Genomic DNA, 25,907 nt, shown 5'->3' with positions numbered 1-25,907 from the left:
TGGTGATGACTGTCAAAAAGGTCGACTTTGCATAAACATTTAGAACGTTTAAAATAAAGAGCAATAATATATATAATAAATAATATAATTTTAGTTTTTCAAAACTAGTCTAATGAAATGGATCAATTTGATGATTTTTAACAAGTTTGTTGATATCAGGTTCCATTTTGTTCAGAAACACTCGTAAGTCGCAGCGTTTGGTAACTTGCAAATTTTTAGTAAGCAGCGTTGTCAGAGTTCACAGAAACATGACGATGTCATCAAAAATCGTTGAACGATCGACCACAATCCAGAGCACAACTTCGGAATTGACTTTTGTGGCCAAAATTATTGGTAGCCATTTTGAATTTCAAACACTTGTAAGTCGCAGCGTTTGGTAACTAGCAAATGATTTCCCTTTTTAGTAAGCAGCGTTGTCAGAGCGCTAAATTCACGTTCACAGAAATATGACGATGTCATCAAAAATCGTTGAACGATCGACCACAATCCAGAGCACAATTGCGAAATTGACTTTTGTGGCCAAAATTTTTGATAGCCATTTTGCATTTGATTTTTATTTTCTCGTTAATTGTCAGTTTTATAAGTTCTTCTTCTAGCTAGGGTGATACTGGTATTTTGACATTTGACAATTTTAAGTGCGGTTTCGTGATTGTGTTCGCCAAATGTTGATGAGTTTATTTGTCTTAGTGTTACATTGTCTTGAAATACCAGGAATTTACAGTATTAAATGCATATGCAGCAAAATATATTGGAGAGAACATGAAAGAATCTTAACACTAACACAAATAAACTCATTACCAGTGGCAATCACGAAACCGGATCAAGTTTTATTTGATAAAAACAAAATTCTTGGGTGTAAACAATTCTTCTACCAACGAAAAATCCGAGAATCTATAGAAATCTATATGCAATCGCGAGTCAAGTCTTTACCTATCACCTCAAACAATATATAAGCAGGTACAGACTGGAATGCGAGCCATTTTCAGTTAAGCTCTAAAGAAGCCAACAGAATGATTGGCGAAATGTCAGCAAGATCGACTCAACAACAACTGACGCAGGAAGAATACAGATGTTTTGTAAAAAGTATTTTAGTTGTTCGTTTCTGTTTCACATTTGGTAAAAACTAAAAAGGCAACTCTCATATTTATCCAACCCTTTCGGACATGCTTACAGCATTTTGTATCATCATCGCCCGCTGCTCCCTCATCGTCTTGACGATCTCTAACGGATAGACGGGCTCGCCTGCCTCCATCAGACACACTGCGGTTTCCATGAGCACCAGCACGCCCGTTCTGCCGATGCCGGCGCTGCAATGGACGACGACGGGCGCCGCCCCACTCCTGCTGCCGCGCACGTCATCAGTAAACTTCAAAAACTGGCAGGGCGAGTCGGGCACTCCGTGATCGGGCCACGCGACGTACTGCATATGGCGGATCTTCCTCGCCGCGTTCTCGTTCTTCACGTCGATAAGGACAAAGTCGCGGAAAATGAAACTGGCGGACGAATCGGTCTCTTCTTTTACGCATTTCACTATGGCGTTCTGCATGGCGAGCGCCTCGCCCACCCCCGGCCAGTACTTGTGACACTTGGTCCTGCCTCGTTCCACGAGAGTGGTCAACATCACGATCAGGGTGCACTCCTGTTCGAGCACCATTTGCCAGAAGTCCTCGGTGGTCGACTGGAGGGGCCCTTTTAAATATACGTAATATGTAATGTTTCCATGGACAATAATACATTGTATAGAAAAAGTTACTCATAAACATAAACTTTCTTGCTCTTAGTACATGCAAATGTTTCCATACATCAGTAAATATATGGCCAATTAAAACATACAGATTGGTTATTTACAGAAAATGTACTCTTTTTAAATGGAACACCCTATATATTTTCACTCTTTCTTTCGTAAGTCAACAACAGGACAAAAAAGGTCATATTAGCCTAAGGCTATGAGTGGTTGTGAAATAAAATTTCATTTTCCCTTTATTTTTATATTTGAGCGTAAAAAACATGAAGATAAGAAAAAAACGTAAAAATCCTAATTAATTCATGATTAACTATAAAAGATATCTTATCACCTCATACTTCAATCAATTTTTAAGCACGTTTTTCTATTGCGCGAATTCCTTTTAGTATTGTTCTACCATCTATCTGGTTTATTTTTTCTCTTATTGCAAGTCTTTAAAACGTCAACGTGTTGGTATTTTTCCTTGTAAAGTTCGTCCGTTAGTAACCCCACAAGTAGAAATCAAGTAGTGTTATATATGGTGACTGTTAAGGGTTGAATAACATTTTTCGGTAACTTCATAATTTTTTTTCCCTTGGGTTAACTTTTTATTTTCGCGCTGTGTATACAACACCCCCACCATACCCAACCTTGGTTAAGCCGCGCGAAAAGACAGACTTGCGTGAGCGTAGTGTGAACCACGAAAAAACAAGCTCTCTTTTGTGACCGGTTCGCGAGAACCCAGCGCTGTGTTGTGGTCCTTACCACCCCCAACCCTCCAGAAAATACCCCTAAGAAGACCCGGCCGGGCAGACGACGACGCGGGAAACCATCAAGGTGGGTGATTAACCGTTTCGGGTGTTGTATGTCCTACCGTTTTCTTGCCGCTCTTTCTCGTTTAAATTTTGAGGGTGATTTACAACCACCTTTCCCCAACCCTTTACATATTGGTCCATCTCCCCAAATCAGAATCAGTGTTTTGGATTTTTATAGTCATTCACAAACTTTAGTAATTTAAATACATGTTCGCTATCGTGAACAGGTCAGCAAAAACGTGTAAAGTTTGGAGCGCAAAAAAGCGGTTTCATCAAAAGTGTTTACCGTCGTTTCGAATTGCGGCCTTTTTATTTGATTCGTTCTAAGCATATTTTCTGCGTGCTCAAATTCTTCTTCCTTTTAATTTACGTGGGTACTTTGTTTCGAGACTTAGGTGTGCATTTGTTTACAAAACGATTTTGTCGGAAATGGATAAATTTATTGCTAAGCGGGATTTAACACTTAGACGCGTTAACGATATATTGTTAGCGGGTCAGAAAGCTCGCGTTGAACCCGATGATGATGAAATTTTATGCAAATTCCAGTGCATGGTGGAGGATTTGCCGAGTTTAGTTAGCACTTTTGAGTCCTTGCAATTGGAAGTAGTCTCCTTAGCGAATGATTCGGAAAGAGATTGACAGTTTGCGGTTCAAGATCACTTTGATCAGTTGCATTATTCAATTCGATCTATTGCCAAGCGATTATTTGAGAAAGTGGAACCTAAGGCAGGCTCTCCGGTACCATCTGTAGTTGGTCGAGAGTCGCAAAGAAATAGTAATCTCCGACTCCCCCGTATTATCATTCCGAAATTTGATGGCGATTTGAAAAATTGGCCTACATTTTTTGATATGTTTAACACGTTGATCCATAATAATTTTTCCCTTTCAAACATTGAAAAATTTCAATTTTTAGTGTCTTATTTGGAAAAGGATGCTCTCAGTGTCGTGAAGAATTTGCCAATTAAGGGTGCCAATTATAGTATAGCTTACAATGCCCTCGTGAAGCGTTATCAAAACGATCGATTGTTGTTAACCGATTATTGGCTGTCGATCTTTCGGGCTCCGACTATGAAGAGTGACTCGGTTGTTGAACTGAGGAGATTGCTTTCAACATTTTCAGAGAATCTTGCAGCTATCGATAAATTCGATATCGACTTGTGGGATTTTACAAAATTCAATTTACTCTTAGAGAAACTCGACTCAACTCTCAAGACGAGGTTCGAACTCAAATTTTGTGATAAAGATATCCCAACTTTTCAAGATTTGTGTGATTTTTTGGAACAGAATTGTAAAGCTTTAGAAAACTCTTTAGTTACCTCAAAAGGTATTACCCCTACCAAGAGGCTTGAGGTTTCGAAGCGAGTTTCAACCGATACACGTAGACCCACATCTATGATAGCGACGTCTATCCCTCCGAGTGCTGATGTGAGTTGCACGAGTAAGTGTTTATACTGCCCGATGGACTACCATCCTCTGACAAAGTGTGATTCCTTCCTATCTCTTGAGCCCCCTCAAAGGCATGTGTTCATCAAGCAACATCGTTTGTGCTTTAATTGCTTCGCGCGATCCCATGGTGTTGGAAGATGCCCCTCCAAGATTAATTGTCGTGTATGTGGCAAGCGCCACCATACTTTAGTGCATTTTGGAAATGCTACTACCCCCTCCCCGTCGAATGAAGCTCCCACTGTTCCCGGCAACCAGGAAGGTACTATCCCTAGTCCGGTGACCATGATGACCAATCTCTCCTCTCTCTTTGCCACTTGCTTGGTATCCGTTTCGGATAAATCTGGCAGACTTGTTACTTGTCGTGCACTGTTGGATTTAGCTAATCAAGCCAGTTTTGTGACAGATTCCTTTGCGAAGAAATTGGAGCTTCCAAGGCTCTCTCTCCGACACCAATTCAAGCCCTCAACCAAATGTCGACGTCTGCGTTAGGGAAGGTTGCCCTGAACGTGACCCCCTCCCAAAGAAAATCCCCTGCTCTCCATATAGAGGCTTTAGTTATTCCATCTATTTGTGATAAGGTACCCTACCAGGTGATTGATAAGCAGAATCTAAAACATCTCAGGTCCCTACCCTTGGCTGATCCCCACTTCTGTGAACCCAACGAAATAGACGTGCTTTTAGGGGCAGAGGTTTACGGAGATATTTGTTTTCCTGGATTTAGAAAAGGACAGAACGGTGGCCCATGCGCTTTTCGGACCATCTTCGGATGGGTTGTCCTAGGAAAAGTGAATTCTTTAGAACCATCTTCTCCCTTTAGTTTTTATACCACTGTGACTACTGCTGTTGATGTTTCTTTGAAGAGATTCTGGGAACTCGAGTCCGTCCCTTCAAAGACCTTTATGTCTCCTGAAGACAAATTGTGTGAGATCTTTCTCTCTACCCATTCCCGTGCCCCTTCGGGTAGATACGTCGTATCCTTACCCTTTAAGGATAAACACCCTTCAGTTGGTGAATCTTACCCTCAAGCCCTTAGGCGATTCCAGTTGTTAGAGGCGCGTTTGGCCAAGAACCCAACTTTGCGATTAGCCTACAACGAGTTCTTGAGAGATTATTGGGAACAAGGTCACATGGCACTCGTTAGAGACCTGCCCCCCTCTCCCCAAGGTTACTACATTCCTCATCACGCCGTCTGGAAGCCACATAGCGAACCCCTTAAATTGCGTGTTGTGTTTGATGCTTCAGCCAAAACTTCCAACGGACGGTCTCTGAACGATCTTCTATTTACGGGTCCCAAGCTCCAACCCGACATTGGAGCCATTTTGCTCATCTTTCGACTGTACTGTGTGGTTTTCACCACCGATATTCGTCAGATGTATCGTCAAATCCTAGTGACGCCGACCACCTCTTCCAGCAGATTCTGTGGCGTTTTGATCGCCGCGAAGCAGTGCGAGAGTACGTCTTGTCAACGGTGGTCTCTGGACTAAGTTGTAGCCCATACCTGGCTATTCGCGTGTTGCGTCAGCTTGCTAGGGACGAAGGAGCGCGTTACCCGTTAGCAGCCCGTCTCCTAGATTGCCAAACCTACATCGACGACATTATCGGAGGAACAGACTCGTTGGAGGAAGCCCGTGAGTTGAGGGATCAATTAGTATCGCTGCTAAAGTTGGGTGGTTTCGAGTTGCGCAAATGGGCGAGCAACTCCCCCGAGTTATTGAGTTCACTCCCCGCTTCACATCATCAACCCGTTTCCCTATGTGGAGTCGACAATCCCAGTTTAAAGGTGTTGGGATTGCAGTGGTGTCCCTTACGGGATGTGTTCTCCTACCGCATCCAAGTAGCGGATAGGAGGTGCACAAAAAGGAATATTTTGTCGCAAGTAGCCCAAATATACGATCCCCTAGGTTTTTTATCCCCGGTCGTGTTGACTGCCAAAATTCTCCTACAGAGGCTTTGGTCCCAGGGCGTCGATTGGGATGCACCTCCCCCCCCGCGACATATTCGAAGATTGGAGTTCGTTTTCGTCTCAGCTGGACAGTCTTTCTGGGGTGACAATCCCTCGTCGGGTACTGCCTAGCAATGGCGTCCAGGTGGAGACGCACGGATTTTGTGACGCTTCGGAGCGCGGATACGGTGCAGCCGTGTATCTGCAAAGCGTCAGAGAGGACCATATCTCTGTCACCCTTCTGTGTGCAAAGAATCGGGTAGCGCCTTTGAAGCGAGTGTCGATCCCCCGTCTGGAGTTGTACTCAGCGTTGCTGCTCGCCCAACTCGTAGATTTCGTCCGATCCACTATAGCCTCTGAGTTGACTATCACGAGAGTATTCGCCTGGAGTGACTCCAAAATTGCATTGTCTTGGATAAAGTCCTCCCCCCACAGATGGAAAACTTTTGTGGTCAATCGCGTGTCCCTCATTCAGGACATCATTTCCCCCAGTTCCTGGCATCACGTCGCCGGTTTATTCAACCCTGCTGACGGCGCATCCCAAGGGCTTTTCCCCGAGCAAATATTAATTCACCCCTCTTGGTTCTGTGGTCCCCCTTGGTTATGTCTTCCGGTGGAAGAGTGGCCCACCTCCGACTTCACCCCCGGAGACGATCTGGAACTGGAACGTAAACCAGTGTTGACTTGTGTGTCCACCCCTTTAGTTGACTCGCTCGGAGAACTGTTAACCCGTTTCTTGTCGTTACGAAAAATTGAGAGGATCCTGGCTTATTGTTGTAGGTTTCTAAATAATTGTCGTACCCCCGTTCCTTGGCGAGCGCTTGATAATTTGTCTTTTGCGGACACGTATCACGCCCGCACGTTGCTGACAGGATACGTCCAACGTGAGGTGTTCGCCGGTTTGCTGAAGTGTCTTCGAAACGGTAAACTGTGCCCCAAACCTTTACGCTCCCTAGCGCCCTTTATCGACGAGCACGGTCTCATTCGAGTCGGTGGCAGACTCCGAGGTTCTGCGTTGTCTTTCGACGCAAAACATCCTCTTCTACTACCTCCAGACCATCGCTTTACCGAACTCGTGATCGAAAAGTTCCATAAGGAAAATTGCCACCCGGGTCCCCAATCGTTGTTGTACCAGATTTCACAACAATTCTGGATTTTGTCCGCCCGCAGAGCAATTCGTCACACCCTATCGCAGTGTTACCGATGCTTCCGTGTTCCGCGAAGGCGCGGCGCTAAGACTTAGAAGGCTTACATTTGCCTATTCGTTTGCATGGCTACCAAAGCCATCCATTTGGAATTGGCTTCTGAACTCAGCTCCGACGCATTCTTAGCCGCTTTTCGGCGCTTTGTCGCTCGCCGCGGGCGTTGCACTGACATGTATAGTGATCAGGGTAGAAATTTTGTCGGTGCTAACCGGTTGTTGGTACAGTATTGCCAGCAGTCCGCCGACCAGTGTGAGGTGCGCTGGCACTTCAACCCACCCTCCAGTCCTCCCTTTGGAGGTCTTTGGGAGGCCGGCGTCAAGTCGGTAAAGACCCATTTGTTTCGTGTGATAGGCTCTCAAATCCTGACTTTCGAGGAAATGTCGACAGTGTTAACTCAGGTGGAATCAATACTGAATTCCCGCCCATTATGTAGTTTGAGTTCCAACCCAAACGATTTGCATAGCCTTACTCCTGGGCATTTTCTGACCCTGGAGCCCCTATCTGCCCCTCCCGACGACCCTTAGGTAATCTGAACACTAACAGACTCACTCGTTGGCAGCTCATGCAGCAGTTGCATCAGCACTTCTGGGACAGATGGCATCGGGAATGCCTCCACCAGCTGCAGCAACGGCACAAGTGGAACACCACGACTAACCCCCCAAAAGTTGGTCAGTTGGTTTTAATTAAAGACGAGAACCTCCCCCCGTTAAAGTGGCTTCTGGGCCGCATCACGCGCTTGTACCCCAGTTCCGACAAGGAAATTCGCGTTGTGCAAGTGCACACGGCCAAAGGCACTTTCGATCGACCTTTGGTCAAATTATCTTTTGTCCCTAACTGTTAACCTGTTCAAGGGGCAACCGTGTATATAGTATAGGATAAGTTTATGCGAAAATTTGGGTATTTTTGGGAGGCCGGAATGTTAAGGGTTGAATAACATTTTTCGGTAACTTCATAATTTTTTTTCCCTTGGGTTAACTTTTTATTTTTGCGCTGTGTATACAACACCCCCACCATACCCAACCTTGGTTAAGCCGCGCGAAAAGACAGACTTGCGTGAGCGTCCGTAGTGCGACCAAGAAAAAACAAGCTCTCTTTTGTGACCGGTTCGCGAGAACCCCGCGCTGTGTTGTGGTCCTTACCACCCCCAACCTTCCAGAAAATACCCCTAAGAAGACCCGGCCGGGCAGACGACGACGCGGGAAACCATCAAGGTGGGTGATTAACCGTTTCGGGTGTTGTATATCCTACCGTTTTCTTGCCGCTCTTTCTCGTTTAAATTTTGAGGGTGATTTACAACCACCTTCCCCCAACCCTTTACAGTGACGTTAAAGCTGAAACGAACTTATGGACCTCAATGATGTACTAACAATTAATTTTCTCTTGACCAATAATGATGATTTGTTGGATTATACATTCAAGAATTTGATTCGTCAGTCCACAAAATACCGAAAATTAATTGTGTTGGCCGCAAAAGCTAACATAACAATGACAAAAAAAAACTCTCTGCATATCCTTCCGGAGCTGATCGGAATTTATATGGGCAAAATTTGATTTTTTCTTTAAATCTGTTTGGACAGTATTAAAGGATAAGTAGTCTTTGACTATGTTTCAACTAATGCTCATGCTCCAAAATATCGAAAAACACCAATTTCCACATCTTCACTTATAATAAAAAAAATTTCGTCTCCTTTTTGCAAAAACGATTTCATTATTTCTAAAGGTTCGATAAAGGTGCAGTAAAAATTATTGATGAGGTGGCACGCGCTGTGGATATAGGTTCATGCCCATACAGATGATTTTATTGCATGACTTTTCTTCATCGTAAAAACTATTCCTGAATAAGTAATACAGTAAAATTAATTTCAATAATTGATAACAATTGATATAACAGTAATAATTAACACATTAATCTATTTGACAGGGTTTTCTACGCCTTTATCGAATCTTTAAAAATAATGAAACCGTGTTTTCTAAAAGGAGACGAAAAAATTTTATAATAAATGAAGACGTGAAAATTGGTGACATTATTGTTTCTTACACTAGTCTAAAATTTTAGGCTAATATTGCATATGATCTTTTTTGTTCAATAGAGGGTTTTCCGTTTAAAAAGGGTACATTTTTCTCATTTTTTCCTAAAACCCTACTTTCAAATTGTATTTTTTTTTGTTTTCTCCATTGTAATCAGTGAAAAAAATACTAATTTAACCGACTTTGTAGCTCTACTCATAGCAAAGTTACCAATGATGAACACTTAATTTAGATCAGCCGGTATATTTCATTAAATTTGATCTTGGTACAGCTCAAGAGTGCTACCAGTTAAAGTCTATAATAATAAAAAGTGGTGCCTTAACTATATTTAAAAAAAAAATAGTAAAAAATTTTAACCAAAACTAACCAAAACACAAACGCTGTTATTTTTTGAGGCGTCAATTTATCAAATTGTTTAGGTTGCTGTTAAAAATTATCAGGAACCATTTGTATAGTATTGCTAAAAAGACAATAAATCCACTGAAACGGGTTTTTTCTTATTTGGGCTTTTGCACGATATAGCAACCCGCCACCAATCAATCAATCCTTATTAGCGAATTTTTTCTCTGGAGGTGACGCTGCTACACGTCAACAAATATGGCAATATTACTTACGAACTTAATGTTTACGTGTTATCTTTAAGCCTATTCTTGAACCTATTTATTTTATTAAACTATATCAACATAAAAAATACAACGCAAATATGAACTATTTTTTCCGAATTGCCAATTGGCTGACATATCGCTTTGAAGCAAATTTTTCGGAATACCAGTAGGAATATGAAGTAAATTAGATAAAAACCGGGCACTTAGGAAATATTTACCTACCGCCTTCTAGTCCTCAAAAGAATTTTATGTCGAAAAGAACCGAAAAACTATAACCATAAACAAACTGAAGAAATTAGTAATAGGGAGTTAGGATCCTACAAACTGACCGTTGGAGAAACCTATATCTTTTTACCCAAACAACAACAAATACCAAAAACAGAATTAACCTTCAAGAATTTGCTCAACGAAGCCATTGAAACTTACCCTGCGTGGCGATATAATGGTTAACTGTATCGCTGTTTGGTATAATCATGCGAACGTGATTGGCATTGATGTAATCACCGCTGGGTGCATTTGCGAGAACTACTCTGGTTTCGTCGTCTGAAATGTGAGAATAACTATTAGAAATACAACATAAGCGAGGTAAATATTGTGATTCTTTGATTTTCTCGGAAAAATACAGTTGGTTTTAATCCATACCGTATCGGCGTCCCGCTGTGGGTAAATCTCTTGTAGCACCTAAAATTCCTATAGTTGAGTTTTATCGAAAATTAATTTGCAAATTTGCTAATTAAATTGCAGATATTAGTCTGATTATTACACACTGACCTTTGAAAAGTACAAAATCCGGAGGTTTTAGCATTGTTGAATTTAATGTTTTATACAATAAGGTACTATTTAAAAATCTTCACAAGAGATTTGGCAATCGATGATTTCACGGCGGAAACGAGACTGGGACAAGAAAATAAGAGTATTTCTTAATATTTACAATGTTTGCCGAAAAAATCAGGTTTACATCTGCTCATACTTGTGAAAGCTCTCTTACACACGTAATGGGCGATATTTTTAAGGCTTATAATGATAATAAAACTCCCTTTAATTCTTCATTGCATAGGAATCAGTGAATTGTCTTGTAAAGTTGTATTATCCTTTCTTAAATGACAGAAACAGACAGAAAATAATACTTAACGAAACAACCTCCAGTCCTTTGGACAACGGACTACCCCAGGATAGTATTTTAGGTCCACTTCTGTTTTCCGATTTTTACAACCGGATTTCCAACATCATTACAGTTTCGTGATTATCATCATTATCAACTTAAGTTTTGTTCTTCTGATAAATGTGTTAACGAACCAAGCAACAGTGTCGTTTCTAATTTTGCTTGTACCTAATCCTCAGTGATGATATTTCAAAATGAAAATTAAATTAATAATATTAAAAGTAACGTCAAATTCTCTATAAATATTGGTTAGTCCAATCCAAATCTCCCAAATCTAATATTCCAATGCCTGAATGCATTGCTCCAAAATCTGTTAAGGCTTCTTCTCTATCAGAATCCGAGAAAACATACAATTATCCTCTAGAAAAATATTAAGCCTCTATATTAAAACCCTTTACAGCGAAAACTGATAGTTTCGTATTTCCTTTCATTTCATTGGACCATTAAAAACCATTACATTAGATCCAAACCATATTCTCGTTCAAGGTAGAATCCCTCTTTACCACTAAAATCCTTATCTGGAACATAACAAACAAATAATAATCTCCCATTCTCACATATTCTTATCAATAGGAAATCATAACTAACATGGGGTTATTCTGTTTACAGAAAACCTACACACACAGATGGATAAATCTCTCTTGTTTACAGAGTGGTACAATTTTCTCAACCACAGTCACTGAGCCCAGAATTAAAACACCTTATATCTGCTCTCGTCTCTGCACAAAATTCGCTTCCCCACCTTCCAAAAACAATGAGTCTCAAAGGAACCCAACTTAGCCACTATTATTCTCTCTTAAATTAAAAACATCACTGACGACATATCAAAACCAGATTTACCACTTGTCCAAACATCTCTCAACATCTTCGATCTGTCAAAGACAAAATTCCATTTGAGATACCAGGAGTTTACAGCATTCCATGCACATGCGGCACATTGGAGAGACAAGACCAAAAAATATCAACTAGGCTCAAAGAACATGCTACCAAATTTATTATAGTGTTATTAATGGTTAATGCAACAAAGCTAAGTATTATTAAAAATTAGTGGTACTAAAATTTTAGTTTAAACTACAAAATAATTTATTCAGGGTACGAAACTTACACGGCAATATGTCTCTGTAACGGTTCTTATTGACGTTCGTCTGTTTGCAGGCCTCGTCGCACGACATGTCGGCGTGTTTCCTGTACAGCATCTCGTAGCGAGCGATCAGAGCGCCGCTCGCCAACCCGTCGGCCAGCAGATACATACTCTGTTGCAAGGCGTTCCCGGAAGGGGCGCCGTTGTCGGTGGCCGGAACATATTGATATGGAGGCTCCTCGTATTCTTCCAGCGATTGGTAGAGCACGTTCGGTCTGACAGTCAGCACCAATTGACCTACAAAAATTATTTGCAAACTAGAACTACAGTAGGAAGCCGATTAATCCGCACGGCGGGGCCATACACCACAATCTCTAATAATATACGAAGAAGGTATATGGGTCTATATTTTGAAATTTGATTTTTATCCATAGCTATAAAACAATTTATACGGGCTAAACCAATTCACTGGAGGTTATAAGATTTGCCTAGGTTGTTCAGCAAATGGTTTAAGCCCTATAAAGGGCTCATCTGAGCAAAGTACAAAAAAATTGGTTCTGGTTGGTTGGTTATGGTGCTGGCGTTCTTTTTTATGTAGGTCAGCTTTTAAAACGTTTTAAAACAGCTTTCATTTGCTCTTTGATAACCTTCTTTCAAATATGGATCTTTTTGACTGTTTATCTTCTGAGGATTTTCGAGGACCGGAACTGTTCGAACCGCATTGAAAAAAAATGCACTAGAGGGTTCATCTCAAAAAATGCCCCAGAGGTACATATGATCATGAATCTGACATAGAAAAAAATAATAATAACCGTTAGTTGGAATGCTAATATCGTTGTTTCTTTGATATCTAATGCTGTCGGTGTAAATCCCATACGGATAGTAAAACGGTATTCCCAGCAAGAAAAAAAAACTATCTTGCTTCCTCAACAATTTATGCTAATATATAACAAGAATAGCGGTAGGGGTCGATGGGAGCAACCAAAATGTCTTTGTATAGAGCAGAAATCCGAGGCAAAAAATGGTATATGTTTATTTGCACATTGTATAGATATGGCCATACCAAATGCTTGGAAGCTAAGCAGGTTGTGGAAAGATGAGCCTCAGGTTGAGACCATTTAGCTTTTTGAAGGGGAATTGCCTGTTCTATATTTCAGACAAATGAAAAACCTGATAATTATTCTGTATTGACAAAATAGCCTTTCGCGATTTGATGGAATGCATGATTCCACAAGATCGTCAAACCAAATGTAGTTATTGCCACATGAAAACAACTTGCGTTGCGTTGTTTAAAATAAGATATTGGCCTTCATGTAAAGTGCTCTGTTAGTTACCACAACCAAAAATAATACATACGTTTTTAACACGAATTTTTGTTTACTTCGAATATGTTTTGTTTTATCTTGTTGTTGTCATTCTTTTTTCTGACGTCGTACATATACAGCAACGCGAGGAATATAACAGGTAAATTGGGTAAATTTTAATTTGACTATCATTTTTAAGCGTATTGTGAAGCATGTCTATACAACTTTAATGTTTAAAATATTGTTTTTGGGAGCGCTGAGCGAAGAGGCACAAACGGTTTGGAACATTTTATCAAGTAAAAATATTTTCCCTTATTTAATCATTTTATTAGTATATCTGACCCAATATTTCGAAATATAATAAGTTCTTTCGAAAGTTCGAGAAAGACAAATAAGGATTACAGTCAGCAAGGATTAAAATTTTTAACTGAGTCTTAAAGTTCTGAACCAAAGAAGCGGGACAGAGTCAGCTCCGTCAGAAAAAAAATCCAGAATCTTCACAAGATACAATGGAAGTATCAAGTGACGATAATAATTTTATTTTTTTAGGTTTATTTAATTATAATGGACTAGTAGATAAGTTCTCGGCGATATAAAAATATGTAGCGAAAATTATTATTTCCAAATAGCGAATTTAGCATCAAAAAAATAGTTTACCAAGTTTTAAATTTTGTAAATTCCTGACACATGAAAGGAAATATATCCGTTAATTATGTAAAGGGTGTCTCAAATATGTCGCGGCCTATCAATAGAGATATTGAAAAAAACCAAACTTGTCTAGTTTTGTTTATATTCCTAATTTATGACATTTTGATGCTTACAAGCAAATTTAGTTGGCCTTAAACATTATAAATTTTTCTTAAATGAAACGCGATGGAAATTGTCCTTAAATTCGTATAAATCTAAATATTTGTTGTAATTTTCAAACTTTGGTTACCTATAAAATGTAAAGGTGTAGATTTTAGTGAGAATCAAAAGAATCACTAATAGACAGGGTATGTTACATTATATATACCATACTATAAAAATATAGAAAAAACAAAATAGACTATAAATTTTTGTTAAGTTATTCCTTTTTCACCACATAGGGGACCGTATTATTTCAAACATCCTATACATCCACCATTAGGTGACACCGGTTTACTGAGAGATACTAATGCAAAAACAGAGTATTAGTTGCGCATTAAAGGGAGTCGTAACCATTATTATCCGTCACAATATGAGATTGGGAACCACATTTGCTTTTCATTGCTCCGGTATTCGATAACGGGCCTAATAAACATTGTTTTGTTTTCTTAACCTATTCTTCCTCGATTTTCTGGAAATGGCCGACCGGTCGCCATCATATATAGCGTTCGGGTAGTTCGATCTAGGTTGGCGAGAGTGGCGTTTTCCCTCTAATTTTTTGTGTCCGTTTAGCCTATTTAATAAAATTGTTTGTCTGACCGTCCGGTATTTTGTACTTTGTACGCTCTCTAGTGAAGCTTGGGGCTGTGGCAGGTTTTCTTTTGTGTGTCCGATTTCTTTTTGAGCCGGTAGTGCTACCCCAATAAGAGGGGGATATGTAAATTGGTCACTAATTTGTGATTTCTCATACTTTTAGATCTATTTGGAATTTGGAATGGGAATCTTCCTCAACGAGCGATTTTGAAAAAGAATCGAGGTAAGTTGGTTTTGGAACCATTTTGGCACCTAATCAGTGTTCCTCAATTTATGCCGGTTTTATTTTCATTTTTTCTCTCTTCTTCGTTTCCCGCTAACCTTCCACATGGTTTCTTTTTTCATCGGAATACCAGAGAGCTTCGCTAGAGTTGGTGTCTTGCAGTGTATGCTGTCTCATGCATACATGTTTGGTTGACGAGTTCCCCTATCCTGACGGACATTGCTGACTTATCTGGGACTGCCCATGTGCTGCTGTTCATTAAGCCGGCATTCCATCTTGTGGCTTGGTTATCGGGATAATAACAGACAGCTGTGTAACGTTCAAAAACTGTTTGCGGAACGTACATTCTTAAATCAAAGATATAATTCATTGATTAATAATTTATAGTGCCTTACATTCTATTGCCAAAGTTTGAAGGTGAGATATGACACACCTACCACCAAGTAGAGATTTATATGCCTTTTGCTCCATTTACACTTTTTACTGTTGTTACTCTTGCCCAGGAATTTGGAGGAAATAAATTATTGTTCGTGATTCATTTGTTTATTTCCTTTTCGGGTTGGAACCTTATCTTAATAGGTTTACTTTTTTTGAATCACCTGGCGCCTACCTTGACCTTTCCGGGACTGACCAAGGTGCCCTTCACCGCCTTCGAACTTGGGCTTCTATTTAGTAATTTTTTTTTACTCTATTAATTTTTCTTATTAGTGAGCTAGCCTGGGCATTGTCTAACCTCACTAATAAATTTCAAATTTCATTAATTAATGCTTTTATTTTTTACTACCCTGAGATTGAAAGGTAAGAAAGTGGCTGAAATTTTTTTTTTTGAGTGTGTTTAGGTTTAGTCTTTGATTTTCTTCAAGTTTCGGTGGTTCTTTTTATAACAAGTTTGTATACATTGCACAGTGGTCCCGTCTTATGGGACATGCAGTCATGAAATTCTCTTACGCTAATGGGATATATTAAATATGGGATTATTGTGCACATTTCAACTTTTGCTGCTGCAGTGTGGCTTAAAGACGTTACCTAGGGCTGCGAGCGGCTTCGGATATTTCCGGTGATATATTAGCCAGGGCTTTGGTTTGTCAATTCTGATGGTCAAGGCACGCGTATAGTATGCAACACCTTGTAAACTTGTTCAGTCATTCATTTATTAAGCATTCCCTCCGTTGGTGCCAAATAAATTAATCTGGCGTTTATCAAACTTGTCTAGCAAAAGATTTCTAAAGATTTTTTTTTAAAGGAAACTTTCACAGAATAATGTAAGACTATTTGCAAATATTCTGCATTCTACCTGCGTCGGTGGTTGATAAATCGACCTTGCTGACGTTTCGCCAACCATCCTGGAGATCTCAGAGATGGTCCTGTTCATAAATTTTACCGTTACGAAAAATATGTTTCAGACAAGTATTTTTCAATTCGGTTGAATAGATTTGATTCCAGATTCCCGAACTGCAATATATCTGAAAGAGCTATGTCAAAACTAACCAGAGAAACAGAACAAAAAATATACGACTATGACAAATAAATTAAAAATTAATCAATGTAATCGATTCTTCTACCCGCAAATATCCGAGAATTCATAGAAATCTCTAAACAACCAAACCATCTTAACCGCGACTCTGTCCTTCACCAATATGGAAATCTGAGACAATGTTTATGTCCCTCTTTTAGCTCCGCCTCTCTCAAAAAGTATAAAAGTATATAAGAATAGAATGTGAGCAAGCTTCACTTAAGCTCTGAAGAAGCCATCAGGATGATTGGCAAAACGTCAGCTAGCTTTGTTTATAAACAAACGATGCAGAAGAGATCTAGAAGATTTGTAAGTAGCCTTCTGAAGAAAATGTTAATTTTGACGAGTAACGAATGCCGCTCTCATTGCAGTTGTAAGTGTTCTATATAATTTTATAAAGATTTAAAAAATCCTTATGTTTATTAAAACTAAAATAGTAACTTCTAATTATTCCTCCTAAATATTCCAAATATCTAACATCGGTCCATTTTAAACCAACATTAAACACACAACAAAGTAATATGATGCCCCAGTTATCCTCGTAAAAGAAAATAATTGAAAATGACATTAATTTCCAAATTAACAGTTTTTCTTCATTTGGTACAATAATTTATTGATCTGCCAATAAGTCAACTGTCAAGAATTTAGAAAACAATTTTAAAAAATAATATTTGAATATTAGTATTTACTTCTTACAAAACTGGTTTCCTCCTGCGTCGGTTTTTGCTGAGTCGAACTTGCTGAGGTTCCGCCAATCTCCTGTTGGCTTCTTCAGAGCTTGACTGAAACTGGCTCACGTTTTACTCTGTACTTGCTTATATATTGAGTTAATTAGTCAAGATGTCGCCAGAGTCAAAACCACCGCAACCAAACTTAAGCAGAGAAGAAATGCAAGCCTTAAGGAATCTAAACAAAAACGAAAATATTCTAATAATGCCAGCAGACAAAGGAAATGCCACTGTCGACATTAATACGTCGGATTATAATGCAAAATTGGAGGATATTTTGAACGACCCAATATACAAACTAGTCGCCAGAGATCCCACGACATATTTGGAAAAAACAACTAAGTCCAAAATTCTCGATTCATCAATAAACGAGGATACAAAGAAGAAACTTATTCCGAGGGAAAAATCGAGTCGTTGCCCAAAATTCTACGGGCTCCCAAAGATCCATAAGGACGGGGTTCCCCTGCGTCCAATCGTAAGCGCCTTTAACTCACCATTATATAAGCTGGAAAAACATTTGGCCAGTGCACTTCAGCCCATAGTGGAAAAGGCAGATTCCTATGTTAAAAACTCAGAACATTTCACTCAGATTTTAAGTTCTCTCAGGATTGACAAGGACGACATTATGGCAAATTTCGATGTCAAATCCCTCTACCCGAGCATTCCAGTACAAAAAGGCACTCTTGCTTATAGAAGAAAACGAAGATCTTCCGCCGTACATAATGGATCTGTCAAGACATTGCCTGAAAAAGGCTTACTTTATGTACAACGGGAAAATTTACCGACAAGTAGATGGAGCAGCAATGGGATCATCTCTCTCACCTGTGATTGCCAACCTCTTCATGATTTACTTCGAAAAGAAAGCAATAGAGAAGGCAAATCTAGATGACGTATTTGTTGTATGGCCTTTTGGCAAGGAGGAGCTTTTGAAACTCCTAGATCATCTGAATTCCATTCACCCAAGGATTCAATTTACAATAGAACTTGAAGAGGATAACAGTCTGCCCTTTTAAATGTGCACATCACAAGGACCGAAGATGGACATTTGGAACACACTGTCTATAGAAAACCAACACACACTAATAGATATCTGAACGCTAAATCTCATCACCACCCATCACAAATACAGGCAGTGGCAAATACATTAATTGCTCGGTCCTTCAGGCTCACAAACGAGAGGAACAGAGATGAAGAACTGAAGAAAATTAGTACCTGTCTTCGACAAAACGGATACCAAAGGCGCATCATCAGCAAGGCAATCAGTAAACAACAACAGCCGCAGCAGAGAGTGCAGGACGAGACCCAACAAAGATCGATCGCTGTCCTGCCATACATCAAGGGGGTTACTGACAAAATCGGCCGAATATTACGGTGGTAGACTCTGAATTATCACGATTGTTCAATAATAATTTCGATTCCAACCTTGCAGGCAACTCTTTTGGAGATGCAAGGAGGCGGATAACTGAATTTGAATTGCAGAATTTAGCTCAAACCTACAACCGTCGAGTCTGCACCCAGTTGGAAGATCGGTTAGCCACATTTACAATTTGTCCGAGAGAGATGTGCCTCGATCTTCAGGATCGTTTGTACAAATACACAAATGGAACGTTTTCTTTAAGTTGCAGTGTGACTTCATTTATTGAAGATATAGAGCATTTGACGGAGTCAAGAGGGACTGAAGATCAGTTGTTTCATTCAGCTTATGAAATTTTGATAGGAGATGCACAAGAGAATGGCTTACGCCCCGAAGGCGTTAGTTCCTTGACTGGCCCGATTTAAGACAAAAGCTCCGCGATGCATTTCTGCCTCTGAACTACGACGAAGATTTGTCGGACGATATTAAGGGTCAAGATGAACGATTATTATATGTTACAAGGATGCAATATCTTTTTATTGTCTTCTAGGAAGCCATCAGAGAGCGAGCAAGTTAACATTATTAGAAGAAATATATTACCACACATACAGGTAGGCTCGAGCTTTCAAGAAATCGCCACTATCAAGAGTCTTTTAGAAAAGGGAAGAGCTGCTGAGAAGATACACTGGCGCGCACAACAATACTGCCCCCGACCTGCTCATCCTTGTCTAGTGCAGGAACCTCATTTGGCGTATCCTCGGCAAACTGCAAACCGTCCCGTTCAGGTTAGAGCGGTGGAGACTGCAGTCCAGATTCCTAGAAGGAGACCAAATGAGTGTTGGAATTGCGGCCAGACGGGTCACAGACGATCCAATTGTCCTCAACTGCACCGCTTACTTTGTTTTTGACGCAAGCAGCCAGGTTATACTATTAGAAGTCCAGAGTGCTCAAAAAAAGAGACTCAGTGGAATTAAGTGGTCGGTTAATGGAACCTGTGAATGTTTCGACGACCGATAATGTACACAATTCAGCTTTTCTTCAGAAGCAAGCCTTAGTTGATTACGTAATATCCCATTTAAATCAGGACCAGAGACCGCATATAGAGGTTACCGTTTTGGGGCATCCCATTCTGGATTTGTTAGGCTCTGGGGGTAGTGCCATTTTAGTTGGGGAGTCAGGTTATAAGACATTGATGGATTGATTGAAGTTGAATACCTCTCGAAAAACGTTGTGCTTTGTTGAGAACGGAAATCGGGATTTTTAGATTTCAATGGATGTAGTGTCAAATTTAAAAAGGCACGAGTGGCGTTTTGGAGAAAACCATATGGTAGAGGTTTGCGGTATTGCGGACGAGAGCACTTTGACTGACGACCAACGAGAAAGATTGAACTCTTTAGTGGGTGAAAAATTTGAAAGAATGAGCAAAGGTTTGGGGTATACTACAGTGGCGACTCATGAGATTGTCTTAGAGGAGAACTTTAAGCACATTAAACAGCGATATTATCCCGTTTCACCCTTCAAGCAGAAGTTAACAAAATGCTTGAAATGGTCGTCATTGTGCCTTCTAAGAGCGCTTGGCCTTCACTAGTACTTCTTATGCTCAGAGAGGACAACGCCTATCGATTTTGTGTAGACTACAGGGCACTTAACAAGGTTACCAAGAAAGACGCTTACCCTCTACCATATGTTTCATCAATTTTGGGCAGGTATTTAAGTTCAATGGATATTAAGTCGGCATTTTGGCAAGTTGGAGTGAAGAAGGACTGTCGAGAGTATACGCATTTATTGTACCGCAATGGGGACTTTTTCAGTTCAAGCGAATGCCGTTCGGGCTTACTAACGCACCGGCGACTTGGCAGAGGCTATCGATGCCAGTCTCGGCTCGGACGATATTATAATAATTTCTACCTACTTTGAAAAGCATTTAATCATTTTGGGTAAGGTATTTGATCGCCTAATGAAAGCAGGTTTAACATTAAGCCCTGGGAAGTGTAAGTTTTGTATGCCCTTCCTTAATTATTTAGGATTTTTTTTTTTACTCTAAAGGTCTTCATGTAGATGTCAAGAAAAGTTGAAGCCATAATGAAAGTTCCTTCGCCCAAGAATATTAGAGATCAGGAGATTCATAGGTATGGCTGGTTGGTACCGAAGATTTGTGCCAGATTTTTCCACCCTGATCGCGCCGTTAACCAAATTCAATTGCCTCAACATGTTAACATGTCCAAACTTCTCGAAACCGTTTGTCCTTCAGAGCAACGCTTCTGCTTATGGACTTGGCGCTGTTCTGACCCAAGAATCGGACGACGGAGAGAAGGTAATCTGCTTTTTGTCACGTTCATTGACAAAACAGGAGCGTAACTATTCCACTGAGTGAGAGTGAGTGAGTGTTCAGGCGTCATTTGGGCTGTCGAAAAACTGCGCAATTATCTTGAGGGGAGTCATTTTACTATTGTCACGGACCATGCATCACTCATTTGGCTTAATAAACTGGAAGAATCAACCGGAAAATTACGCAGATGGGCTCTTCGTTTGCAACCATATGATTTTGACATCGTACACCAAAAATGGAAGGACAATGTCGTTCCGGATTTTCTTTCCAGGAGTGTCGCGATCAAAGTGTCCATTACAGAGCGCTACTTCAAGCGCCCTGTGTCGTTTCGTAGTGCCTCAGTTCCTCATTTGCGACAATGGCAAACGGATGAGAAGCAAAGAATTTAAAGCCCTGTGTTCCAGACATGTGAAAATCTCGTTTACCGCATATTACCACGCGCAGGCGGATCCTGTTGAGCGGTACAATAAGATTGTGAAGACTACGGTTTCCATCTATTTAGGAGAGAATCACAAAGAATGGGACAAAAAACTTGCTGCAATTGGATGCGCTTAAGAATCTCTCAATGTGAAACCACCGGTTATACCCCATACTTTATCAATTTTGGACGAGAATATGTCGGAGATGGTAGCGAGTATCGTTTTATGTTTAACAATGGTAACGATGATTGAGTTTAAGTACAGACCGAGATGAAAGAACGCGTAATAGGTTAAAGAAAACTTTTTGAGGATGTCAAAGCCCGTATAGCTAGAATGGCGGACCGATCCCGTAAAATATACAATTTTCGTAGGAGACCAGTTCACTATCAGGTCGGAGGCCAGGTTTGACGTGTCGAACAACCTCAAGGCTAAACTTTGTCCAAAATCTATAGGCCCCTTCATGGTTAAGCGTAGAATAGGAGGTTGAACGTATGAGTTGTTGGATAGTCAGAGAGTTAGTCATAAGAAATATTTGCAAACGAAAACTCATCCAGATTACATTCTTTTATCTGATCGTAGAAGCAAACATAAAATAGAAACAGAAAATTGTCACACTAATTATATTAAACCTGATAGTTATAACCTGAAAAAAAATTCTGCACATTTCTGAAGATATGTTAATGATAGAAGAAAATGGAATATACTATCCAATCAGTTTAACAATGATTCTGCAGACAATTCAGAACAAATCGTTGATCTGACTGTACATGATCAAAAAACTTGTCCAAAACCTGATGCTATTTCAAATCCCGAAGGTGATATTTCTTCATAGAATATACAAATTTCAAACATTTATTAGAATATCAGCCAATTGAAAAACTCATTATCTATGGGCCCTGATAAAATGCCAAATTACATTTTTTAAAGCTTGCGCGTTTAAAATTTGAAGCCATTTACATATCCTCATCAATTTATCTTTATGGACAACTATATTTCCATCTATATGGAAATAAAGTTATCAACCTAATACAAAAATGGGGAGAGCAAGAAAATGTGACAAATTAATTAAGTATATCTAAGTAAGCAGTCGACGGTACCTAAATTATTCGAATATATTAGTTTATATTATATTAGTTTACAATCAGCTAAATTGGCAGTGTAAAGTCTGTAGAGCAACATGGATTTGCAGCAAGCAGATCTATGATTACTAATTTAGCAATTTACTAGATGACTCTGTTTTATGCTTTGAAGAAGAGGGGGTAAGTGGACTTTTTCAAGGTCTTTGATAGATTTATTGCTTTTAAAATTATACAATTTAAGTGTTTTATTTTGCAGTCTTTGTAATTTATTTATTCTGCTAGGCTATGCTTGTGTTTTCCCAGCATGTTAACAAATATCTCCGGTGCGGCTCTACAAAGCCACAGCTACTAAGCTGTCTTGTTTTTTCGATAAGTTTATGAGAACATCTTTATACTGCACCTAGCATTACAGGTAGGTATTTATATTTACACCATTTTTTGAGTGCCGCTTCATTTATTTTTATATTTAGGTTACAAAGTGCTATCCCTGTTTGTTTTAATATCATATAAACTGTTTTTTTCGAAGTTTAAGGAGTTTGTTATAGCACAGCCATTCAAAGTACTGCTTTAAATCTTTATTAACAAGTTCTTCAAGCTGCTTCACACCATCACTCAAGTGAATTAGTGCAGTGTCATCAGCAAATTTGGAGTACTTTGCTTTTAAGCTTTGCATGTTCTAGGCTATGTATATACAGCAAATACCATACTGGCCCCAATACTGATCACTGGGCAATGCAGATGTTGGAAATAAGTAGTTCTCTGCTTTCACTATTTGTCGTTGTACAGGGCTTTCTGGTTGTAGAATAAGATTTATTTGGTAACACACCCCATGAAGTCCCATTTTATTTATTATTTGTTCTTCTCCGATTCATAGGACATAAATTGTAGCATATCAACGACAGATCCACGTGTACTCCTTTTGCTTTGAAATCCATATTACCGGTTGTCAAATTTAATTTTAGCTTCGATAGGTTTCATTCATCTTGCCTTAATAATTTTTTCCAGTCCATTGGACAAATAGGGAGGTTGATCGGTAATTGTTCATTTGGTCCAATGTTGTTGATTTTTGTTTGCAGATCTCTTTTTATCACAGCATCGATGCCTGTCGCACAATTATTTTTCTAATGATTTAATCGTTTCCTTTATTTCTAGAATCGTTGCTGGTTCCAAAATATGCTACCTACGACCTCTTCTTTTTTAAAATTGGTGTTCAAATGTTGCTTTATTTTGTAAAGTTTTTCCAACTTTAGAAAATTGTATATTAAATTCTTTAGCTAATCCTTTGTCGTCATTAGTCGGTTGTCCAGCTGCATTAATTATTTGATGTTTTTTTGTTTTTATTTTACTTGGTGTTTGTTATTTCATTTAAAATCTTCCATGTCTTCTTAAGTTATCTTTTGTTTTGTTAAATTTCTTTTCAGCATACTGTATCTGGTGCTAATTTATCTAATTCATTTCTTGCTTTTTTAAATTCGTTAATATTTTTCCACTTAATGTGTAGCTTGTCTTTTTCCTTAAGTTTGGTTAGATATTCTTTAGTTATCCAAGAATTATTTATTTTATTTTCAGTGTGCATATTTTTGTACATGTTTTCTTGGTGGTCGTTATTATTTCAGCTAGTTGTTGAAACGTGTTTGGTTCATTTTGCTGCATTTTTTCTAGCATACTGCATTTTTTGTTATTATTTTAACATATATATTTTTTTCCTTTCTGGAATAAGTACTAATTTTTCATATCTTTATGACATGTAATATTTATGCTTCTAAGAGGGAGAAAAAAAACTTTCAAAATTTAAAAAGTATCATTGCAAATCTCCGGACACATACCTGAGTTGTTGGCCCTGGCTTCTTGAACTAGTCGAACCACGTCGGGTTGTAAGGCTTGAGTGACGTCATGGCCGTTTATTGCTAGGATCTGATCACCCTCGGAGAGTCTGGGTGTACACCTGTCCGCAGATGTATTAGGTGCTACGCGGGATACCAATATCGGAACACTGGTCTCAGTCCCACCTGAAATCCATTTGTCCTCATCTAAATTTACTTGCGTAAATAAATGAAAGTTTGGGAAGTTGGGAATCGCTTTAAATATCTTGGTATATACCAATGAGGGTATTAGGGAAACAGATGGTTCAGGAAATTTGAAAAAAAAAAAAACATACCGGAAATTAATTTTCAGTTATCTTGAATTTGTTAGCTCGGTTTCTACAAAAATTTCCAATGGGGACTATTTTAAGACCTTTTCTTAAATATGAGATTGAAGAGATTCCTGATAGTGTCACCAGACAACAAAAACATTATCTACATATATCTTTCACAGTTTCGGTTTTAGATGGAACTTGTCAATGGCTAGTTTTTCAAAATATTTCATAAGAATATTATTAATGACAGTGAATATGCCTTATTTATAGTTATGATGATTAGCCTTCAACAATTTGATTAGCTGACTAAAACTAATTATTAAGTTAAAAAATGGTGATAATAAATTAATTGAAATTGCGCAAGGGTATCAAGACACCAGCTACTGCGACCAAAGTATTTGTCAAAAAAAGGGCAAACAATAAAAGACATATTTTTGATTGTAAATTTTCTAAAAATAAAGTAAAAGCATCCACATGACTTTCGAGATGGTAATGAGAGAGTCAAGTAAGGGTAAAACAATTTTGTGAAATCCACATCTACATATCTTTATTTATTTAAGGTCAAACTTTTTTCAGGTCTCTTACAGGTTTTTTAATAAATAAAGATATGGAGATGTGGCATTCACAAAATTGTTTTACCCTAACTTGACTCTCTCATTACCATTTCGAAAGTCATGCGGATGCAGAAAACGCCACAGAAGCAAGCACGACTTATTTTCGCTTTTAACTATCAACCGCAAGCACAGCAGTCAAACTCTCCGATGAAAAGATCTTCCTGTCTTCCAAAAAGTGTAAAATCAAAGTCCATAGACCACACAACCAGCGTTGCAATCCTCGATTTGTCGACAGGTACAGAGCTACAGGCCATTTGAGTGTAAATGTGACTAGGAGTGGTATGGCGGATTGAGAAACGATTTGTTAGTCCAACTTATACCGAAATATTCCAGAACTTTATGGTGACTGATTTGGAACAGCTTTATCCTGACAATAATTATATTTTCCAACAAGACATCTGTTGGGTCAACATTGTAAATATTGAGTAATAGTCCTGAGATCAACCCAAGTCGAAAAAATATGAGGCATAATGTTGAAACGGTTATATCGAAGAAATTCCTCAAAGCAACGAGGAGCTACGGCAAGGTATTCAGGAAGTATGGGATGAAATGTCGCTTAAAGACAACTTCACAACTCCTCCAGATGGAGATTGCACAAAATATTAAATTCCTTCCAAGTGTTTCTTCTTGTCCTGTATATGTTAAAATGTGCTGATAAGGATCAACCATTTCCTAAATTTTTTACAATTGTTGCATTTACCTAGGTCTAATTATTTTAAAGTTGTTGATTTAAAAGTGAAAAATGATTTTAATTTTAAAG

At 39.0% G+C, this 25,907-nt stretch overlaps 1 protein-coding gene across 2 annotated transcripts in view; it reads right to left on the bottom strand.

Annotated features, from left to right (window-relative positions):
- The window catches only part of LOC132700149 (tyrosine-protein phosphatase non-receptor type 4), a 48,383-nt gene that overhangs the window by 12,862 nt on the left and 9,614 nt on the right, over positions 1-25,907 (bottom strand). For both annotated transcript variants that reach the window (XM_060667297.1, XM_060667298.1), the window contains exons 10-13: positions 24,223-24,405; positions 12,032-12,304; positions 10,191-10,307; positions 1,172-1,689 (exon numbers count right to left, since the gene is read on the bottom strand). In XM_060667297.1, coding sequence (XP_060523280.1) covers positions 1,172-1,689; positions 10,191-10,307; positions 12,032-12,304; positions 24,223-24,405 — 1,091 coding nt within the window. The remainder of the gene's footprint in view (positions 1-1,171; positions 1,690-10,190; positions 10,308-12,031; positions 12,305-24,222; positions 24,406-25,907) is intronic.

The sequence above is a fragment of the Cylas formicarius genome, unplaced genomic scaffold, assembly GCF_029955315.1.
Source record: "Cylas formicarius isolate icCylForm1 unplaced genomic scaffold, icCylForm1.1 PGA_scaffold_3__17_contigs__length_32017465, whole genome shotgun sequence".
NCBI lineage: Eukaryota > Metazoa > Arthropoda > Insecta > Coleoptera > Brentidae > Cylas > Cylas formicarius.
This window is presented reverse-complemented; position numbering and strand designations above follow the sequence as displayed.